General features: G+C 59.9%; 1 protein-coding gene across 4 annotated transcripts in view; it reads right to left on the reverse strand.

The window, feature by feature from the left end:
* Window positions 1–931: 931 nt before the first annotated feature.
* The window catches only part of SLC12A5 (solute carrier family 12 member 5), a 31,461-nt gene continuing 16,268 nt past the window's right edge, over window positions 932–16,124 (reverse strand). The window contains exons 8-27 of one of the 4 annotated variants that reach the window (XM_062505283.1): window positions 15,854–16,065; window positions 13,834–14,001; window positions 12,853–12,951; window positions 12,630–12,687; window positions 11,787–11,961; window positions 10,839–10,957; window positions 10,446–10,544; window positions 10,243–10,362; window positions 9,966–10,070; window positions 9,709–9,877; window positions 8,592–8,787; window positions 8,342–8,511; window positions 8,108–8,239; window positions 7,837–7,944; window positions 7,541–7,726; window positions 7,274–7,461; window positions 6,887–6,901; window positions 6,211–6,344; window positions 5,579–5,687; window positions 932–5,439 (exon numbers count right to left, since the gene is read on the reverse strand). In XM_062505283.1, the coding sequence (XP_062361267.1) occupies window positions 5,596–5,687; window positions 6,211–6,344; window positions 6,887–6,901; window positions 7,274–7,461; window positions 7,541–7,726; window positions 7,837–7,944; window positions 8,108–8,239; window positions 8,342–8,511; window positions 8,592–8,787; window positions 9,709–9,877; window positions 9,966–10,070; window positions 10,243–10,362; window positions 10,446–10,544; window positions 10,839–10,957; window positions 11,787–11,961; window positions 12,630–12,687; window positions 12,853–12,951; window positions 13,834–14,001; window positions 15,854–16,065 (2,545 nt within the window). In that variant the 3' untranslated portion in view covers window positions 932–5,439; window positions 5,579–5,595. Of the gene's footprint in view, window positions 5,688–6,210; window positions 6,345–6,886; window positions 6,902–7,273; window positions 7,462–7,540; window positions 7,727–7,836; window positions 7,945–8,107; window positions 8,240–8,341; window positions 8,512–8,591; window positions 8,788–9,708; window positions 9,878–9,965; window positions 10,071–10,242; window positions 10,363–10,445; window positions 10,545–10,838; window positions 10,958–11,786; window positions 11,962–12,629; window positions 12,688–12,852; window positions 12,952–13,833; window positions 14,002–15,853; window positions 16,066–16,124 lie in introns of all 4 variants that reach the window. The other 3 variants (XM_062505282.1, XM_062505285.1, XM_062505284.1) reach the window with 3 other exon arrangements.

The following is a 16,124-nucleotide window of genomic DNA, read 5'->3' on the forward strand; positions in this document are numbered from 1 at the left end:
TTTAAACATTTTTTCAACACTTTGGTAGTTGCAGCAGACATTGGAGTGGTAAATCAGGCAGTGATTCCTCACTTGTTTTTACTGGGAACATACTTTGATACCAGAACACAAAACATCACTTAATTGTGTGGTCCTCCCTATCATGGCCTTCTTAGAGTCTGTGGGCTTCCTGCAGGAAACCAAGAGATACTAAGAAAGCAGTGGATTGAAGCAGAGGATTTTCTTTGTCCCAGGTGGTTTGTGTTGTAGCATTTCTTTTATCTCTGTGCTGTTAACAAGAGGACATTACTTTCTAATAAAAGGCCAGAAAAATTACTTGTTGCATTTTTTGACATTTGAGTACTCTCAGAATACATAATCCCACATGTTTGCTGTTACTCTCTTCTCCTGGATAAGCTGTGCTGGAAGCTCCACACTGGATGCTGAGCAGAATGTGTGTGGACCTCACAGGTCCTGACTTGCACAGCACTGGGGTGGCCTCAGGCCAGATGTGGTGTGGCACGGCTGATGTGAGGGCTCCAAAACCTGTCTGGTGACAGCTGGTGGGAGGGACATATCCGAGTCGGTGTCACAAGCCAGCGTGAGGTCAGGGCTGCAAGTAAGTCCCTGTGCCTTCAGCAATGGTGTCCCACAGCTTTGTGCTACCATCACCCCACAGGCTGTCTGGACAGCAACGTGTCTGCTGTCTCTCCTCCTGTCTCCTCCTTTCTCAACCTCTACAATCCTGCAGCCAGGTAGAGCATTTTTGCTGGGATGACCAGAAATCTGTGAGGTGAAATGTGGGAACTGTATCCCTTTGAAGAGGCTGTTCCTCTCCCTGTGCTTTGCTTCCTCTGCAATCTGCACCCTGTCAGGGCTTACTCCATGTTATGGAAATGGTGCAAAGTAGCCGTGGAGACCTGGAAGCAAGTGAAAGTCCCCGTGCGAGTAGTGAAGGGTGTAATAAAATCATTTATTGCATTTTGTGCAGACAGGAGTCTAGAAAAATGAATACAGGTAAAGCAGTAAAGCAGTAACAGGGAGCATTCAACAGCTGAGGAGCCACTCCTCCATGAACACCTGCACAGAGAACACAGGGTTTGCACTGAGGCGGCCTAATGCACAACACTGAAATACACACAGAAATTAAATGCAAGCCTAATAGGTTGTGGGTTTTTTTTGGTTTGCAACCTGTTTTATTTACAAGGTTTTAAACTTAATTGCATTGCTCTGCACACAGATTCTCTAAAACACAAAGCATTCTAGGTCACTACATGTCTATTGAAATATTGCACTCGAATAAAAGTCACTTGAATGGACAGAGAACATCTAGCTACAGTGATTAAAAGAGCATTGAATGAACCGACTTTGTGATAACATTCATAACAAATATATTGCACATGTAGCACAGAAAGTGTTGCAACCAGCAGATCTCAGACCTTTCGGTCTTTCTGCTAGTTTTTAGTCCTGCTACACAGAGGAGGGTCTTGACTCTTCTAGTGCAACTCTTGCCCCTGTGCAGTCTCTTGTCCTTCCTCTCATCCAGCCATGGACCAGCACCTGCCCAGGCTGGATGCTGCCTGTGCCTCCTGTCCCTGCTGCCCTGTGGCTTGTTGCCTGTGTCACATGGTGGCCACAGCGACCTGAGCTGCCCTCCACAGTGACCTGAGCTGTCCACTGCCATTCACAGGGGCCAGGGCTGCTTGGCTCTCTTGCAGCAGGGACTGGAGCACGTGCTACCAGCGCTGTGTTGTGCTGGCCGAACACTCCCTGCCGGCTGTGGCCACGCTCCAGCCCACCCTCCCGTGGGTTGTGCTGCTCAGTGCTGCTCCAGCAGCAGCCTGCCTGTAAAACAAACTGGGGGGGTCAAGACCTTCCTATCTGGAACAAAAACCGGACCGTGTCTGCGCATGTGCCAAGGAGGAACTTGCATGTCTACCAGAGGAGGACACTGTCTTCACCACGGTGGAGCGGCAGAAGGGTGCTCCATGGGGAAACTGAACACTCACAGAGGCCAAACGTGCAGGGCTGGGTTTGTAAACTAACATGCAGTGCTGTCTGCTAAAATTGGCCCTCTCCAGCCAACGGCGAGGGGACACGCTGTGGAAACCAGCTCCTGTCTTGCCACAGCCAAACTGCCTGGCAGGGGTGTGGGAGCAGCCCTGACTCTGTCCAGAGCTGTGCCCCTGCTCTTACTGAAGGATGGAGAAGGGGAATGCCTTTTGTCAGCAGTAGTGATGGAAAGGAATGGCCTCTCTACTCCCTGGGGGAGCCGGGACCATGGCTTTGCCACCAGGGTGGAAGTCATGCTGAAGGGAATGGGATCTACTGGTGATGCTGGGGGGATGAAGCAAACCTGTCAGAAGTGTACCCTGGCTGCTCTCACCACTGCTCTGCAAATGTCATTCCTGGCTGCCTTGTACCTGCAGCCAACAGAAAATCCTCTCACCTGATGCTGTGAGGGTGGGTGCTGGCTGCAGGCTCAGCAGAGGCTGTGCATAACCTGCCCCTGCCCTCTGCCCTGTGCCACGTGCCAGGGCAGGAGGGGACCGTGCTCGCTGCCTCAGGCCCAGCAGCACAGGGGGCAGCAGCCAAGCTGCAATTAGAGGGCAACTGCAGGGAGTGAGTGGCATCTTGTGAAGAGGCAGAGCATCTGGCAAATGCTCGAGGCCCAACAACATGGTGCTAACACATGAGCTGTGTGGGTAGGCTGCTGTGCCTCCCCCGTTGCTGCTGAAGTGCCTCAAATAATTTTGGGAGGCTGCAAACAGCCCGTGAGCTTGTGTGTGGTGGTCTAGGGCCAGCTCTAAGGGGCAGAGCAGTTAGACACTGGCAAATGCTGGTTCCCATGGGCTGCCCTTCCCAAAACTAAAGGAACTGTTCACTTGCAGACCCCCTACCTGCTCTTCTCACAGCTTCTGGGCTGCTGAGGCAGCAGCAGGACTGGGAAGTGCTACCCTGTACATCTGCACCATTTGTCAGCCCTGAGCTCCTGTGCTGAAGCCAGGTCCCAGCTCAGCCTGACAGTCCCCCTGTAAATGCTGATTTCCCCATGCCTCTGGGAGCGGCTTCCACAGCAACGTCTGTGACATAGACCTGCAGCCACACAGGCAGCCGAGCTACCCTGGCAGAAAGTCTGGCTGGGACTGGGATTGCTCCTGGAGAGAAGGGAGGCACTTCGGGAGTGATGGAAATGTAGGAGCAAGGTATGAGCAGGCACAAATGTGCAACTGGGGCTTGGTTTTGGTCTAGGAGTGTGTCCAAGTAGTATCTTATAGCAAAAAAAAAAAAAAAAAAAAAAAATCCAACATCAAAAAACCCACTGCTTTTTATCCAAGCATCCCCAAATAGCTTTGGCCTGGACCTGGAGTAGAGGAGCTCTGAAAGGGAGCAGGGGCTGGAGTGGCCAGTGCAGGGGGGGTTTCCTGTTCTCAGGGAGGCAGGAGCCAAGGTTGGCAGGGAGTTGGGTGGGTAGGGAGCTGGGGCCAGTCAGGGCTGCCTGTGCCAGCCCCCTGCGCCTGCTGCAGTGCAGAGCAGCACTGGGGAGCATCTGGAAGGGCTGAGGGGGCGAGTGCTTCAGCACAGGGGCTCAGCTCTGGCCAGGGACGAAGCTCTGGCCAGGCTGGCACAAAGCCGCCAGTGCTGCCGGGAGAGGGCAACTCTTAGCAGGCTGCACTTTGAGTGGAAGCTCAAATCTGCTGTGAAACAAGTTCAGAAAAGTCTGTGACTTCTTTTCCCTGAAAACTCTTTAAGAAGCTAAATTGAGAAGAGAATAAACCTGCGACCTGGCCCTTTCCCAGGGGCTGCTGGTGGCCGGGGAAGGCTGCAGCCTCCACCACCACTCTGGAGCACTCGGTGCAACGGATGGGCTCCTGGTTTGTGCAGGAGCAGCCCAGCTCAGCTCCACATCCCTGCGGCCTGGTGCTAGCAGAGCCCTGCATCTCTCAGAATAGATATAGATCTCTATATATAGACTTCATCTGGTTCTATTAACATAAATATGATCACTTTAAAAATACACGTACTGTATTATGTACACTATGTACATGGGGCTGGGGCGGGCGCCAGCGGCACCCTGCTGCCCTCACACCGCTTCCTGCGTGGTTCCTGGAACCGTTCACATTTGTTAAAAGCGCCTCAGTTTCTCTTCTGTGAGAGATGCTGGGGGGGCGGGAGGGGGACGGTGGCGGGGGGCGACCCTGCAGCTGCTGCCAAGGATAAGAGGTGTTTGATCTGCCCCGGGGACTCTGCTGCCCCGGGGGGGGCTGACGGCTGTGGCGTGGCTGCTGCCGGGGCTGCCCTGGCCAGCCGGGTGAGGGAGTGTCATGATGCCGGGGGGCGGTGGGACCCCTACAGCCCCCGCCTCGCTGTGACGTCTTGCTGGTCAGATCAGCAAACAGCCTTTGCATATGTTAAAAACGCACACAGATTCAGACTGTCCTACAGCCCCCGGCAGCATCTGCGACCGCCCGGGGCCGCGGCCAGGGCTGGGTTAGCAGCGAAGCCCGGGGAGCAGCAGCGAGTGCAGCGGGGCACGGGGGGACCCAGACACACGTGCAGGTGCTGGGGCCAGCCGGACTGGCTAGTGCTGGGCCCTGAGAGCCCCCAGTTTAGTGCGGCGGGGGAGCAGGGTGGGGGTCCGGGACACCCCTGTGCCAGGCCAGAGCAGGTGCTCGGGGGTCCCCAGCACCCATGCGGCTCCAGCCGCCGGAGAGAGACCCCGGCTCACGCTGCACACGGCGGGGCCACTGCGCGTCTCCCGACACCGCAGCTCCACACCGCGACTCCTGCGCAAGCACCTGGACAGCGTCAGGGCAGAGAGAGCCTGGAGTTAGGCAGCGGGGACAGGGACAGCCACGCTAGGACAGGGCTCCTGCTCTCACGGCCTTGCTGTGCTCCAACACCTGACCCCACACAGCCGCCCCCCGCCCTCTGCCTCCTCCAAACCATCGTGCTGCATCTCCACGAGTTCCGCCCGCGGTCTGTCAGACGGTGCCGAGGCAGGGCGAGGTGGGGCTGTCCGGGTCCATGGCGGTGAGGGGCAGCGGGGGTGCAGCGCCGTGCGAGGCAGCCCCGGGCGCTGCTGGAGCTGGGGACAGGAGCGAGGGGAGCGGGGTGACCGCTCTTGTGGCAGCGCCTCGCAGGGAGGCACGGCGCAGGCGGAGGAACAGGGCACGGGCGCGTCCAGCCGAGTCTGTGCAGGAGTAGCAGCACGGTGGGGCCAAGGTCCGTCTCGGCACAGCCGCCCTCCTGCCCGGCCAGGGGCTGCAGCGGCGCTGCTGGGGCTGGCGGCGGGGCTGGCCCTGCCAGGGCGGGCGGTGGCGGCAGCGGCAGCGCCGAGCTCTGGTGCTCAGTCCGCGGTTCACTGTATATATTTATATATAAACAAGGACAGCAGTGCTGTGGTGTTGCAATGAGGAACAGCTGCTCTGGTGCTGGATGCTCCCGGAAGATCTGGTGCTGCAGTTCGAATGGAGAGATCAGGGGCACGGCCAAAGCCAGGAGAAGGTTCTGCGCACCGGCTGCCATCCGACCTTCCCTCCTCCCCTCCGGGAGCGCGGTGCAAAGGGGTGGCGGGGCTCTCGGTGTGCAGACAAACCTCTCTTGCGCCGTCTTTCAGGAGTAGATGGTGATGACCTCCCGGCCCCCACCACGCACCAGGAGCACTCTGTCCAGATGCTCCGTCAGCACCTCCAGGAACTCCATGTCTGCACAGCTGTCAAGGAAGACATACTTCACACTGGAACATGGGGACAGGCCTGTGCCATCCCTGCCCAGCAGCCCCAGCTGAGCCTGCAGCACTGACACCTCCACACCAGAGCCAGGACCAGGCAGGATCAGTCCCAAACCAAGGAGCCAAGGAAGCCCACCCATGTTGGTGCTGTGCGATGGGGATGGTGACTGAGCCAGCACATGGCTGAGCCCCACAGACCTCTGCCCAGGCCCCTGTCATGTGCCATTGCACATGAGTGTAGGGTGTAGGGTGTCATGGGTGTAGGCACAATGTCACGAAGTCCCACCACCCATCACGTGCTGGAGGGGCAGGCTGGTGCCAATGACAGCTCCTGGACCCAGAGAGGAGCAGGAGGTGTGGGGGAGGGATCCAAATTCAGGAACTAGACCTGTGCCTCTTGGAACCTCCCTAAGAGACCCACCAGTTTTGGGGAAGACATGGACCCTGGTCCCCTTGGCATAGAGGGGTTTTGATGACTGGCCCCACAAGAAGGATACAGTTCTCATCCCCTTTCCGGTTACGGGGAGGCCCTGGCATGTTCAGCAGGACCAGCTTGGCACTCTGGGACTTCTTCACAATCACTTCATTTAGCTTCACAGCCGTGTGCATCCTCCGCACGTTGGACTGGTTCCTGTGGGCGACAGCACATGTGAGCACGGGACAGGCACAGTTGGCCTCCAGTACCACCCCAGGCCCAAGGGGCCACAGGGTACACTGGTCTTCTGCCCTAGAACAGTCCAGGCTGGGCTACAGCACAAACTCAGGGTACAGCAAGCTTTGCCAGGTACTGTGCTGGTGACTCTGAGCCTGCACAGGTGGCCATGAGCCGCAGGGCTGTGCACAGTGCTCATGGGCAGTGGCAACCACGGCTGCTCAGGGCCAGGCCACATGGGAATGAGCAGGAGCAGACGGAGTGTCACCGTGGGTGCCTGAGCCCAGGCTCACAGGGAGCTGCTGGCAGAGTAACAGGGCAGACAAGGAGCGTGTGGTGCGGGCAATGCACAGTGCACGGGGCTGGCAGCCAGAGTGAACTGTCTGGCACTGCAGCTGTCACGGCTCACTGAGCCACCCTCCTGCACAGGGGTAACCCCAATGGCTCCCATCATGCTGCCCCATGAGCACAACCCAGCACCCTCCACCCCAGCCCCGGCACCCAGCCAAACCCAGACTTACAGGTTCTCCCACTCCCTGCCAGGAGCATGATGGGGTCAAGACAGAAAAAGAGAGAGAGAGAGAGAGAGAGAGAGAGAGAGAGAGAGAGGGAGAGAGAGAGAGAGATGCCGTGAACACCAGGTGTGGACCCCCACTCCCTGCAGCACACCCAGCAAAGGCTCCCCATCCCTTGCTGGCACAGTCCTACACATGAACACCTCCCCACTTGCCCCCAGCCCCTCTGCAAGGCTACACTTCAGAGCACTCGGGCTGCCTGACCACTCCTCAGGGCAAGGATTAAGCTGATGCCGCAGAGGCCATGCCTGCACCCGCCTGGCTGGGGCAGGCAGGGACAGCCAGGATCACAAGGCATGGGTGGGACAAAGTGGCAGCATGGGGGGGCCATACGGCTTCATGTTGAAGAAGTCCTTGATGCCCTCAGGGCTGACAGGGCTCTTGGTCTTGTTCTTCTCAGCAACAGACTTCTCCTTGGTCCAGGTGAGATGCACCTTCTCAGGGGCTGCCTCCACCTCATCACCAGGGGACTGAGAGCTGCTGGAGAAGGTGGTGGCGTTCTTGTCATGGATTAGCTGGACCTGCAGGGGGAAGAGGGGAACGGTGGGCAGGGGCTGTGGCCAGCTACCTGCCTGACTGTGTCTTGGTACTACCCCTCACCTCCTCCTCTGGCTTCTCCTCGCCATCAGCAGCCTGCTCCTCGGGGACGTTCAGGCGCAGCCGTGTGTTGGCCGGGTTCTTGCGCCGGATGGAGCCACGGGACTCATCTGTGATGCTCTGGATCTGTGTGGGAAGGGCCAGCCAAAGGGGTGGGACACAAGAGGGCTTGGCTGGGCAGAGCCCAGCCTGAAGCCCAGTTCTCCATCAGGATGAGCACACAGAGCTGTAGGGCAGCTCAGTTTGCATAAGAGCCACCACAGGGGTCAGAGCCCACCCAGACTGTCCTGCAGCCTCACCTCCCGCTCCCGCTCATTCTTGGTGAGGTGCATTTGTTTGAGGATCTGGGAACGCTGCTCCATCACCAGTGTCTTCTCATAGGTGTAGGCAGAGATGTCACTCTCATGCTGTGGGGCGAAAGGAGAAATTTGGGGAAGGGTAAGCTGTGCCAACTGCTCCCAGCATGGCCCAGCATGTCCCTGTGGTGCTGTGTGCCCCATGTCAGGCTCTGTCTGGCTCTCCCAAGCACAGTATTCCTGACTGCAGCACGTGCCCCATTGCAGTACTCACCATCTCCACCACCTCCACCTCTGCGGTGATGCGCAGGTGGTACAGGAATGTGGTCAGGTCCTTCTTCATCTGGATGCTGTTGTCATCCATCTGTGCCACCGTGAAGATGCGCATCTTGCACTTACGCCACACCTGCAGGGGATGGGGGAGGCTTGGGCACAGCTCGACAGGGACGGTCGCAGCCCAAGCCCCAGCCCCGCATTGCAGGGCCCAGCACTGCAGGGCCCAGCCTACCTTGTGCTGCCGCAGGAGGAAGGGCAGCAGCATCAGCATCCCCCCATCATGGACAATCCACCAGACATCGATGTGGCCCTCCGAGAACCGCTCCTGGTTGCCCGGAAACATGGCAACATTCTTGGCCACCAGCAAGGCCAGGTGCCCAGCTGTGGTCTCTCGCACCAGCTCTGGGAGGGGAAGGGCCACGTCAGCCAGGGCAGCTTGCAGCCTCCCAAGCCCGGCAGCGCCCACCCTCCACGGTGCCTACCAATGAAGTTCCTCCAGGTCTGGTGGTCCTCCTTCTGGCGCCAGCTGCGGGGCCAGCCCACCAGCACTGTGTTGTGCTGCAGCCCCCCCAGCCCGCTGGACTGGATGAGGTGGGACATGCCATCCCGCAGGTTAGAGGAGATCACCACCTGACAAAAGCCCTTCACTTTCTCTGCTTCCATCAGGCGCCGGATGGACTGCAAGGAAGAAAGAAGTCAGAGAACCCAAGGCCTTGGGGATGGCCATGGACCATGGGCACAGCAGCTGCCATGCCCAGCAGTGGTCCAACCCTGGCCAGATGCGGTACAGGATGTTAGGTGTGGGGTACAAGGTACAAGACTGTGGGGTACAGGGTACAGAATGGGGGGTGCAGAGTATGGGGTACAGGGCTGTGAGGTGCAGGGTGCAGGCTGTGGGGTGCAGGTCTTTGCAGGGTGCCTGGGTCTCTGTGCCCCACAGCAGGCTGGTGGCTCCAGTCCAGGGGGGTGATACCTAGTGGTACAGAGAGCTGGCACACAGCTCTGCACTGTGCAGAGTGAAGGGTGCCCTTGTGCCAGGGCTCTGACAGGTGGCAAAGCAGCAATTAGAGTTATTTACTCAGAGAAATTATAACATGTCTGCATGGGAGAGAAACTGTTTGCTTCCGAGGGCTTAATCTCATTAACGTGTGCCACCCCGCGGGCACAGGGGGTGGGGAATGCTCACTCTGGCAGGGAAAGACTCATCTCCCACCTTGCCTGGCACCAGGGCCACAGAGACGGTGGCAAGGGTTGAGGCTGTGGAGTCTGCTCAGCCCAGCAGCACAGCAGCCCCCGGCTAGGCACTGTGCTGTGCTGTGACACACCATACTGTGCCAAATCCTGCAGCAACTGGCCAAGACTAGGACCAGTGCTTGGCCAGTGCCAGCATCTCTGGTGTCTTGGAGGGGAAGAAGGGTCCAGAGGTCTCTGGGGTGCTGTGAGCATAAAGTCCTCAGACTCTGCCTAATGCCACTCAGAAACTCTCCAGGCCATCCCGGGGCCACCAGCCCTGGCCATGAGGCAGGAACAACCCTGAGCACATGGGGACCAAGACCACCTACTGCTGGCACAGCCTGTCCCGGTGCGGGCAGCTCTCACCTCCTCCGCCCTCTGTGCCTGAGGGTGGTTGTCCAGGAAGGTCCCTTCTAACACAGAGGCCACGATAGTGAGGCCCTTCCCAGCCTTGAGCTGTGATGTGAAGGACAGGAGCTGTGGGTGCACCACATTCTGCTCCTGATCCCCACGGACCAGCACCAGCAGCTGTGGCCTGGAAGGAGGGTCCTGCAGTCAGTGCCCATATTCAGCTTGTCCTTGCCCCAGAACCCTCTGATCCCCATCTCCCTGCCTAGCCTTACCTCCAGTTTTTGGTGTGTGGGGGCCCTTCCTCCAACCGCAGCAGGGCGTAGCGGGCTGCACTCAGGGACAGGCCCCGGATCCCATCACCCCATTCCTTCTCCGCCCTGCAGGAACCAGCAGCACATAAGAGATGCCCACGGCTCTGGCCACAGAGCACCACACTGCCACCCTGGAGCATCCTGGGACAAGCATCCTGGGGGACCTGAGCAGCCACAATGAGAGGCCATGTGGCCACGGGGGGCTGGCCAGGACCTGCAGTGCCATGGTCTCCCTTACCCGCGGTACTCGATGTATTTGTAGATGAGGCCAGCGATCAGCATGGCCACCAGCGCATAGTACCAGGAGCAGATGAACATCAGTGCCAGGCAGAGGCTCATGCCCAGGAAGGACAGGGTCCTGCAGAGAGCCCAGAGCTGTCAGCGTGCCCTGGGGTCCCCACACCAGGGTGTCCCTGTCCTGCCCCATCCTGCCCAGCTCACCAGTGGTAGTAGCGGAAGCGGGGCCGCCAGTTGGGCGTCCGCAGCAGCGTTTGCACTGCACATGCCAGGTTGACAAACATGTAGCACATGAGGAAGAACCTGCAGGAAAGAGTAGGGGGCTGAGTGGATGCACTGTGTGGGACTGAAGTCTCCACACCTCCTGGCCCCGGGGTGGCTAATGCTGGAGCGGGCCCCGCTGATGGACAGAAAAGTAGTGCCATGGAGAAACCAAGCCTCGATGCTGGCCAAGATGGGACCCCAGAGTCCCTGCAGAGCCCCCCTCTTCCCAGGCAGGGGTCAGGGCAGCAGGTGTGTTCCCACCCCCCAAGGATCAGAGACCCACAAACGCCACCCGCTGCTTGTGAAGGTGCAGGTCGACAGCACGCTGCCTACATGGAGAGGATGGGAGCCACCTCGTCCAGGGAGGCGATCAGGATCCCGATCTCGCAGATGCAGGCTGTGAGCAGCAGGGCCCATGTCGGTTCCCCGTTGGCTTTGCCATGGCCGAAGACCTGGAAGCGGGGTGGGGGGGGGGGGGGGGGAGGAGGGAGGCATGTCAGGCTCTGTGGTGCCCTGTAGTCCTGGGCAAGGGTACTCAGTGCAACCTGATGAGACTGGACCCTCCCACAGACCCAGCCCTGGCAGGAGAAGGGACTGGGAACACTAGGTGCCATGAGCTGGCACATGTCCCATGGGCATCTGCCAGGACAGCAGTCCCTGCTGACTGTACAGTCCCGATCCCAGCACATCCCGCGGCTCTCCCCACACCCAGCGCAGCAGCCCCTGTACCCGCACCAGGGACGAGCCCCAGCTCACAGCCTGGCCACAGCCAGCACAGAGTCGGGTACCCTGTGCCTGGGACGGACACGCAGCCGGGGGAGGGTGGTCCCTCCTGCGGCTGCGGGGGGACCGGAGGGGGCCGGGGGCGAGCGTCCGGACGCATTACAGGGTGCGGGCGGAGCGAGCGAGAGCTCGGGCTGGGGCTGGCAAGGAGAAGGAGGGAGGATAAAATTAGCCTGCTCTTCCCTGGGGGGAGCTGTCGGGTTGGATTTGGAGAGATGAGGTTGTGGGAACGCGTCTTCAGAGAGCAGATAAAATATGAAGCGGCACGGCAGCGGGGGGGAGGGAATTCTGACCTTTCCCGACACTCTCCTCCCACCGATACCTCAGCCAGAGCCACCACGGCCGCCCACCGCCGTGCCGGTGCCGGCGGGATGAGGGCAGGGAAGTGGGGGTGCCGAAAGGAGGCAGGGTGGGTTCCCACCGGCCTCTCGTACCCGTAGGATCTGCAGCCACAGTGGTGGCTCAGGGTGGGGAAGCACGGGACTGGGGGTCACCTACCCTGAGGAAGGGTACGATCCCATCCCTCGAGATAGCTTGCAGAAGGCGGGGAGCTCCAGTGAGACTCTGCAATCCAGCCCCACAGGTGGAGAAGAACGAACCAATGACAATGACCCACGGGGACGGCCATGCCAGGGTGCCAACCACCAGGTTCCCATTGACAGCCTCACCAAACCTGTGGGGCGTCAGCATCACTTCCAATTCCATCCCCTGACCCAGCCCCAAAAGCACCAGCACCACAGTGGCACAACCCAGCCCCCCACAATGACACCACTTTGGGGGGATGTGACAGAACTGGGCAAGGGCCCACCCTTTCAAAGGGTGAGCAGTGGAGCAGGCTCAGAGGTTGCCAGGGGTCTGTCCTCATCCCTGTACCCGTTAGCGTGGCGAAGGACAAGGGCAGGAGTGGGACAGGATTCCTTGTCCCTGTGCCAGGGGGGCAATGACGATGCACGCAGTTGAATCCTGTTTGTTTTGGTGCTGGCGACCCAGAAGTGTCACCTGCCACGTGTGGTGAGCAGGGCTGCCCCAGATAAGCAGGAGCACAGGCAGCCCTGCCTGTTGACAAACAAGTGGCTGCCTGCAGCCCCGGAGCAGGAGGAATGCAGAAAAACATGGAGGGTTGGGGTGCACACAAACCCCCAGTGCCTGTTACAAGCTCCAGCCCCCCTGCACGGTGACACCCACAAGCCCCCCCAGTGGTCTCATGTCTGCCCAGTGTGTCCTGGTTGCAGCCTTCCCCACAACTTTGCCTGCTCCTGCTCCTGGGGCTGCCCCTGCCCCAGCATGTTCCGGGAGGCTGCCAGACTCTCCCCATGCTCCCCACGGCCTTGGAACACTCACTTGTCACGCAGGACGACCCCCTCGATGCATGCACCAAAGAGGACAACAGAGCTGATATCTGCCAGGTAGTCAAGGAGAGCCAGGAGGACGCAGAGTCCTGCCTGCCCAGCCAATGGGTGCTGGGACCCTGTCCCAGCCCAGTGAAGCACCTGAGCTGATCTGCCCCACAGAGCCCACCCACCCTCAGCTCCACACCCAGGCTCAGGCGAGCCCTGAAGGATACAGACTGCAGAGGTGGTGGCAATGGCCAGGATGGTGCCCGTGGGGATGGACTTCTGGGCATCCCGCAGGTCTCCAGAGCGGTTGGAGCCAGCCATGATGCCTGGGGAAAGAGGGGACGGTGTCAGGGGGAGCAGAGCTACAGCCCACACCCGTCCCAACTACCCTCATGCCAGGCACCGTGTGAGCCCTGGGTACAGCAGAGCTCGGCTCGGTGTGCAGACATGATGGGCAGAGGGAAAGGCGCTGCTGTGGCTGGGGGTACGAAGCCTGCTCTTCTCATCACCCCCAGCATTCCACCCCCTACCCCAAACCGCAGTCTAAGGCCACTCAAGGATTAGGCTCAAAAGCTCTCAAGTGCTTTGTCTCATTAGCCATTAATTAGCTCAAGCAGGGACGGTGGGTGCCGCAGGGGCAGGGACAGGGTCCAGCCCCGACGCTGCTCCGGGAGGGCAGGAGGTCACGCAGGGACACGGCTGCACAGCCCGAGGGATGACCCGTGCTCCGGCCGCAGCAGCAGCCGGGGCAGGACCCTACAGCCCGCGGCACCGGGAGACACGCTCCTGCAGAAACCGGGAACTGCTGGTAAATGACCAGAGGGAGGGAGGGAGGGCAGCGGAGCCTGAGCGGGACCCCGCAGCACCGGACCCGCCAGCGCTCGCCATGCCCGGGGCAACCCGGGGGCTCCCGCCGGCCTTGACCCCGGCGGAGCTGCAGGGGAGCCCCGGAGGCTGCGCCCCGCTCGGCTCCGCAGCGGGACTGGGGCGGGGGGGCTCCTCTGCCCCCGGAGAGCTAAAAATACCGAAGCGGCGGGACGTCAGAGCGCACCGGGCGGCACCGTCAGATCTGGAGCGCGGGCGGCTGCGTGGGAGGCGATGGCGACCAGCCGCCCCCGCGACGCCGCTGTCACCGCCGCACCCACGGCGGGGGTGGCACACGTGGGGCTCCGCGGAGCACGCCCGGCGACACGTGCCCGAACTCCTACCTGTGACTGAGGGGAAGTAGATGCCGACGAGCAGGGTGAAGTAGGACGTCATGTCGCTGAAGACGTAGGGCTGGTCCATGTCCACCGGGGTGTCGGGGGAGCTCACTGAGGGCAGCCCCCGCTTCTCCACGATCACGCCCTTGGTCAGGTATGAGCTCCAGAGGTTCTCTGTGAAGAAGGAGGAGGCAGTGCCGCTGGCAAGAGATGCCCACAAGCCCCCATACCCAGCACAGCATCCCCACCCCACAGGGACGGAGCTGAGGGCTGTCTGGTTCTCCCACCCCTTCCCCGGCCTCACTGAGCAGCTGGCTCAGCCAGAAGACGGCTATGGGCATCCAGAGGTTGAGGATGGCAGCACAGGTGGGCAACCAGAGCAGGTTCATACTGCTGCTGGCAGCGTCCCCACAAGATACTGGAGCAGCTGACATGGGATTGCAGTAGCAAATAATTAAGAGGGTAATATAATTAATGCTGATCAACACAGGTTTAAGGGAAGTGGATCGTGTCAAAGTAACTTGATAACGTTTTTGATGGGATTATGAGTGCGGGGCTGATGTAACAGGCTTAGTGTCCCTCCATGTGCTGCTTTGGCCGCAGATTGCGGGGAGAAACTGGAGCAGTGGAGAGCAGCCAGCACCAGGCAGGGTGGGCAGAGGCAACTGCCCTTGGCATGTCACTGCCGGGGGGCTGCAGAAAGGGGCAACGGGGCCTGCAGAAACCAGCCCTCAGCCCCCACACTGAGCCCCCTTCATGGCTGCTCACAGGTGACAGATGGGACTGGCAACCCCTGTTTGCCTTGCCTGTCTCATCCTCCCAGAAATGTGTGCTTCTCCCTACAGGGAAACCCCTCACCTGGGGCACAGCAAGCCCCAGTCATGTCTGCCAGGGCAAAACTGTGCCACCCATCTTAAGATGCTGCTGGCCTGGTCACTGTTGCCACCAGTCACCCCATAGTGGTGTCCTGGCTCTGTCCTGATGCCCCCAGTTCAGGAGTGTTTGCTGCCTGTTGCCCTGAGAGAGAGCAGCTGGGTGGTTGGGGGTCTGCACACCCTCCCCAGCAGCACCATTGCCAACAGGAGCAGGTTCTACCCAACAGCCAGGAACTTCTTATCTGACCCAAGTGACCTCAGAGTGGGACACCGTCGGGAGACTCCCCAACACCCTGTGACTGCACTCCACTAATCATGGTCACAGCTGCAGCCCTGAGCACCATGCGCTTAGCCAAGTCTGAGCTCCCATGCCTGTGTCCACTCAGACACCGGGGCAGACCCGCAGCCATCAAGGACTGATCCTGCTCATGGCTCTGCTGTTTTCCTGAGTCCCAACAACCACTCCAGCATGTGGGTCTGCGGACACCCTCTGAATGTGGCACAGTGCATCAGCCTCTGCCACCCACTGCTGAGAGTGAGCACCTGGTAGATATAACAGCGTTTCCAGAAAAACAGGTCGTAAGTGGCTCCTCCCAGCAACTTCATGCATCTTTCTGTGGTCCTGGCTACTCTCCCAGCAGGGCTGTAGCCACAGAAGCTAAGTGGCCCCGAGGGGTGATTGCTTCTCTCAAAACCTCAAATCAATACCAACCTTTCCAGAGGCCAAGAGAAAACAGAGGGAGGATTTACTCCTCCCCAGCCTTTGGGCATCATTCTGAGCCACCCCGCTGGCTGACACAGACTGCACGCAGGTGGCTGCAGCGCCCTGCTCTGTCACCCAGTGCAGGAGTCTGCCCCACTGCCCGGCACAGCATGAGCACAGCTCACTCTGCTCAGGAGCAGAGCAGCCCCCAGCAGGGATCACCCACATGCTCTCTCACCTGGACCCAGCACTGTTCGCCCCCACAACACCTGGCACGGCTAAGGAGCCATGCTAAGGACAGCCTCCCACAGCACACCTCCACCAGCCCTGTCCAGCAGGCACAGCCACTGCCCCACCACAGCTCCTTTGCACTTCCTTCTCCATGCTTCAACTCCCATGCCTTCATGCCCATGCCCATTTCCCCATGCCTCTGTCAGCATGTGCTCACCTTGGATGAGGCCGCTGGCAGCGCCGGGGATGCCCTCGATCTCAGTGACGTTGTTCATGGTGAAGTACTCATCGCAGGTGGCATTGAGGAAGCGGGAGGTGCAGAAAAGCTCCCAGAGCTTGGAGCCAACCGTCTCATTCCCCTCCACCACCATCTTGGTGCAGAGGTCAAAGCCATGGCGTGAGAGGGTCCTGTTGCCCAAGAGGCAGATCCTGGGGGAACACAGGAACTCAGCACTCAGCATTTGCATGCTCCAGCCCTGCTGCATCCC

This window comes from Cinclus cinclus, chromosome 18, assembly GCF_963662255.1.
Source record: "Cinclus cinclus chromosome 18, bCinCin1.1, whole genome shotgun sequence".
NCBI classification, from domain to species: Eukaryota; Metazoa; Chordata; class Aves; order Passeriformes; family Cinclidae; genus Cinclus; species Cinclus cinclus.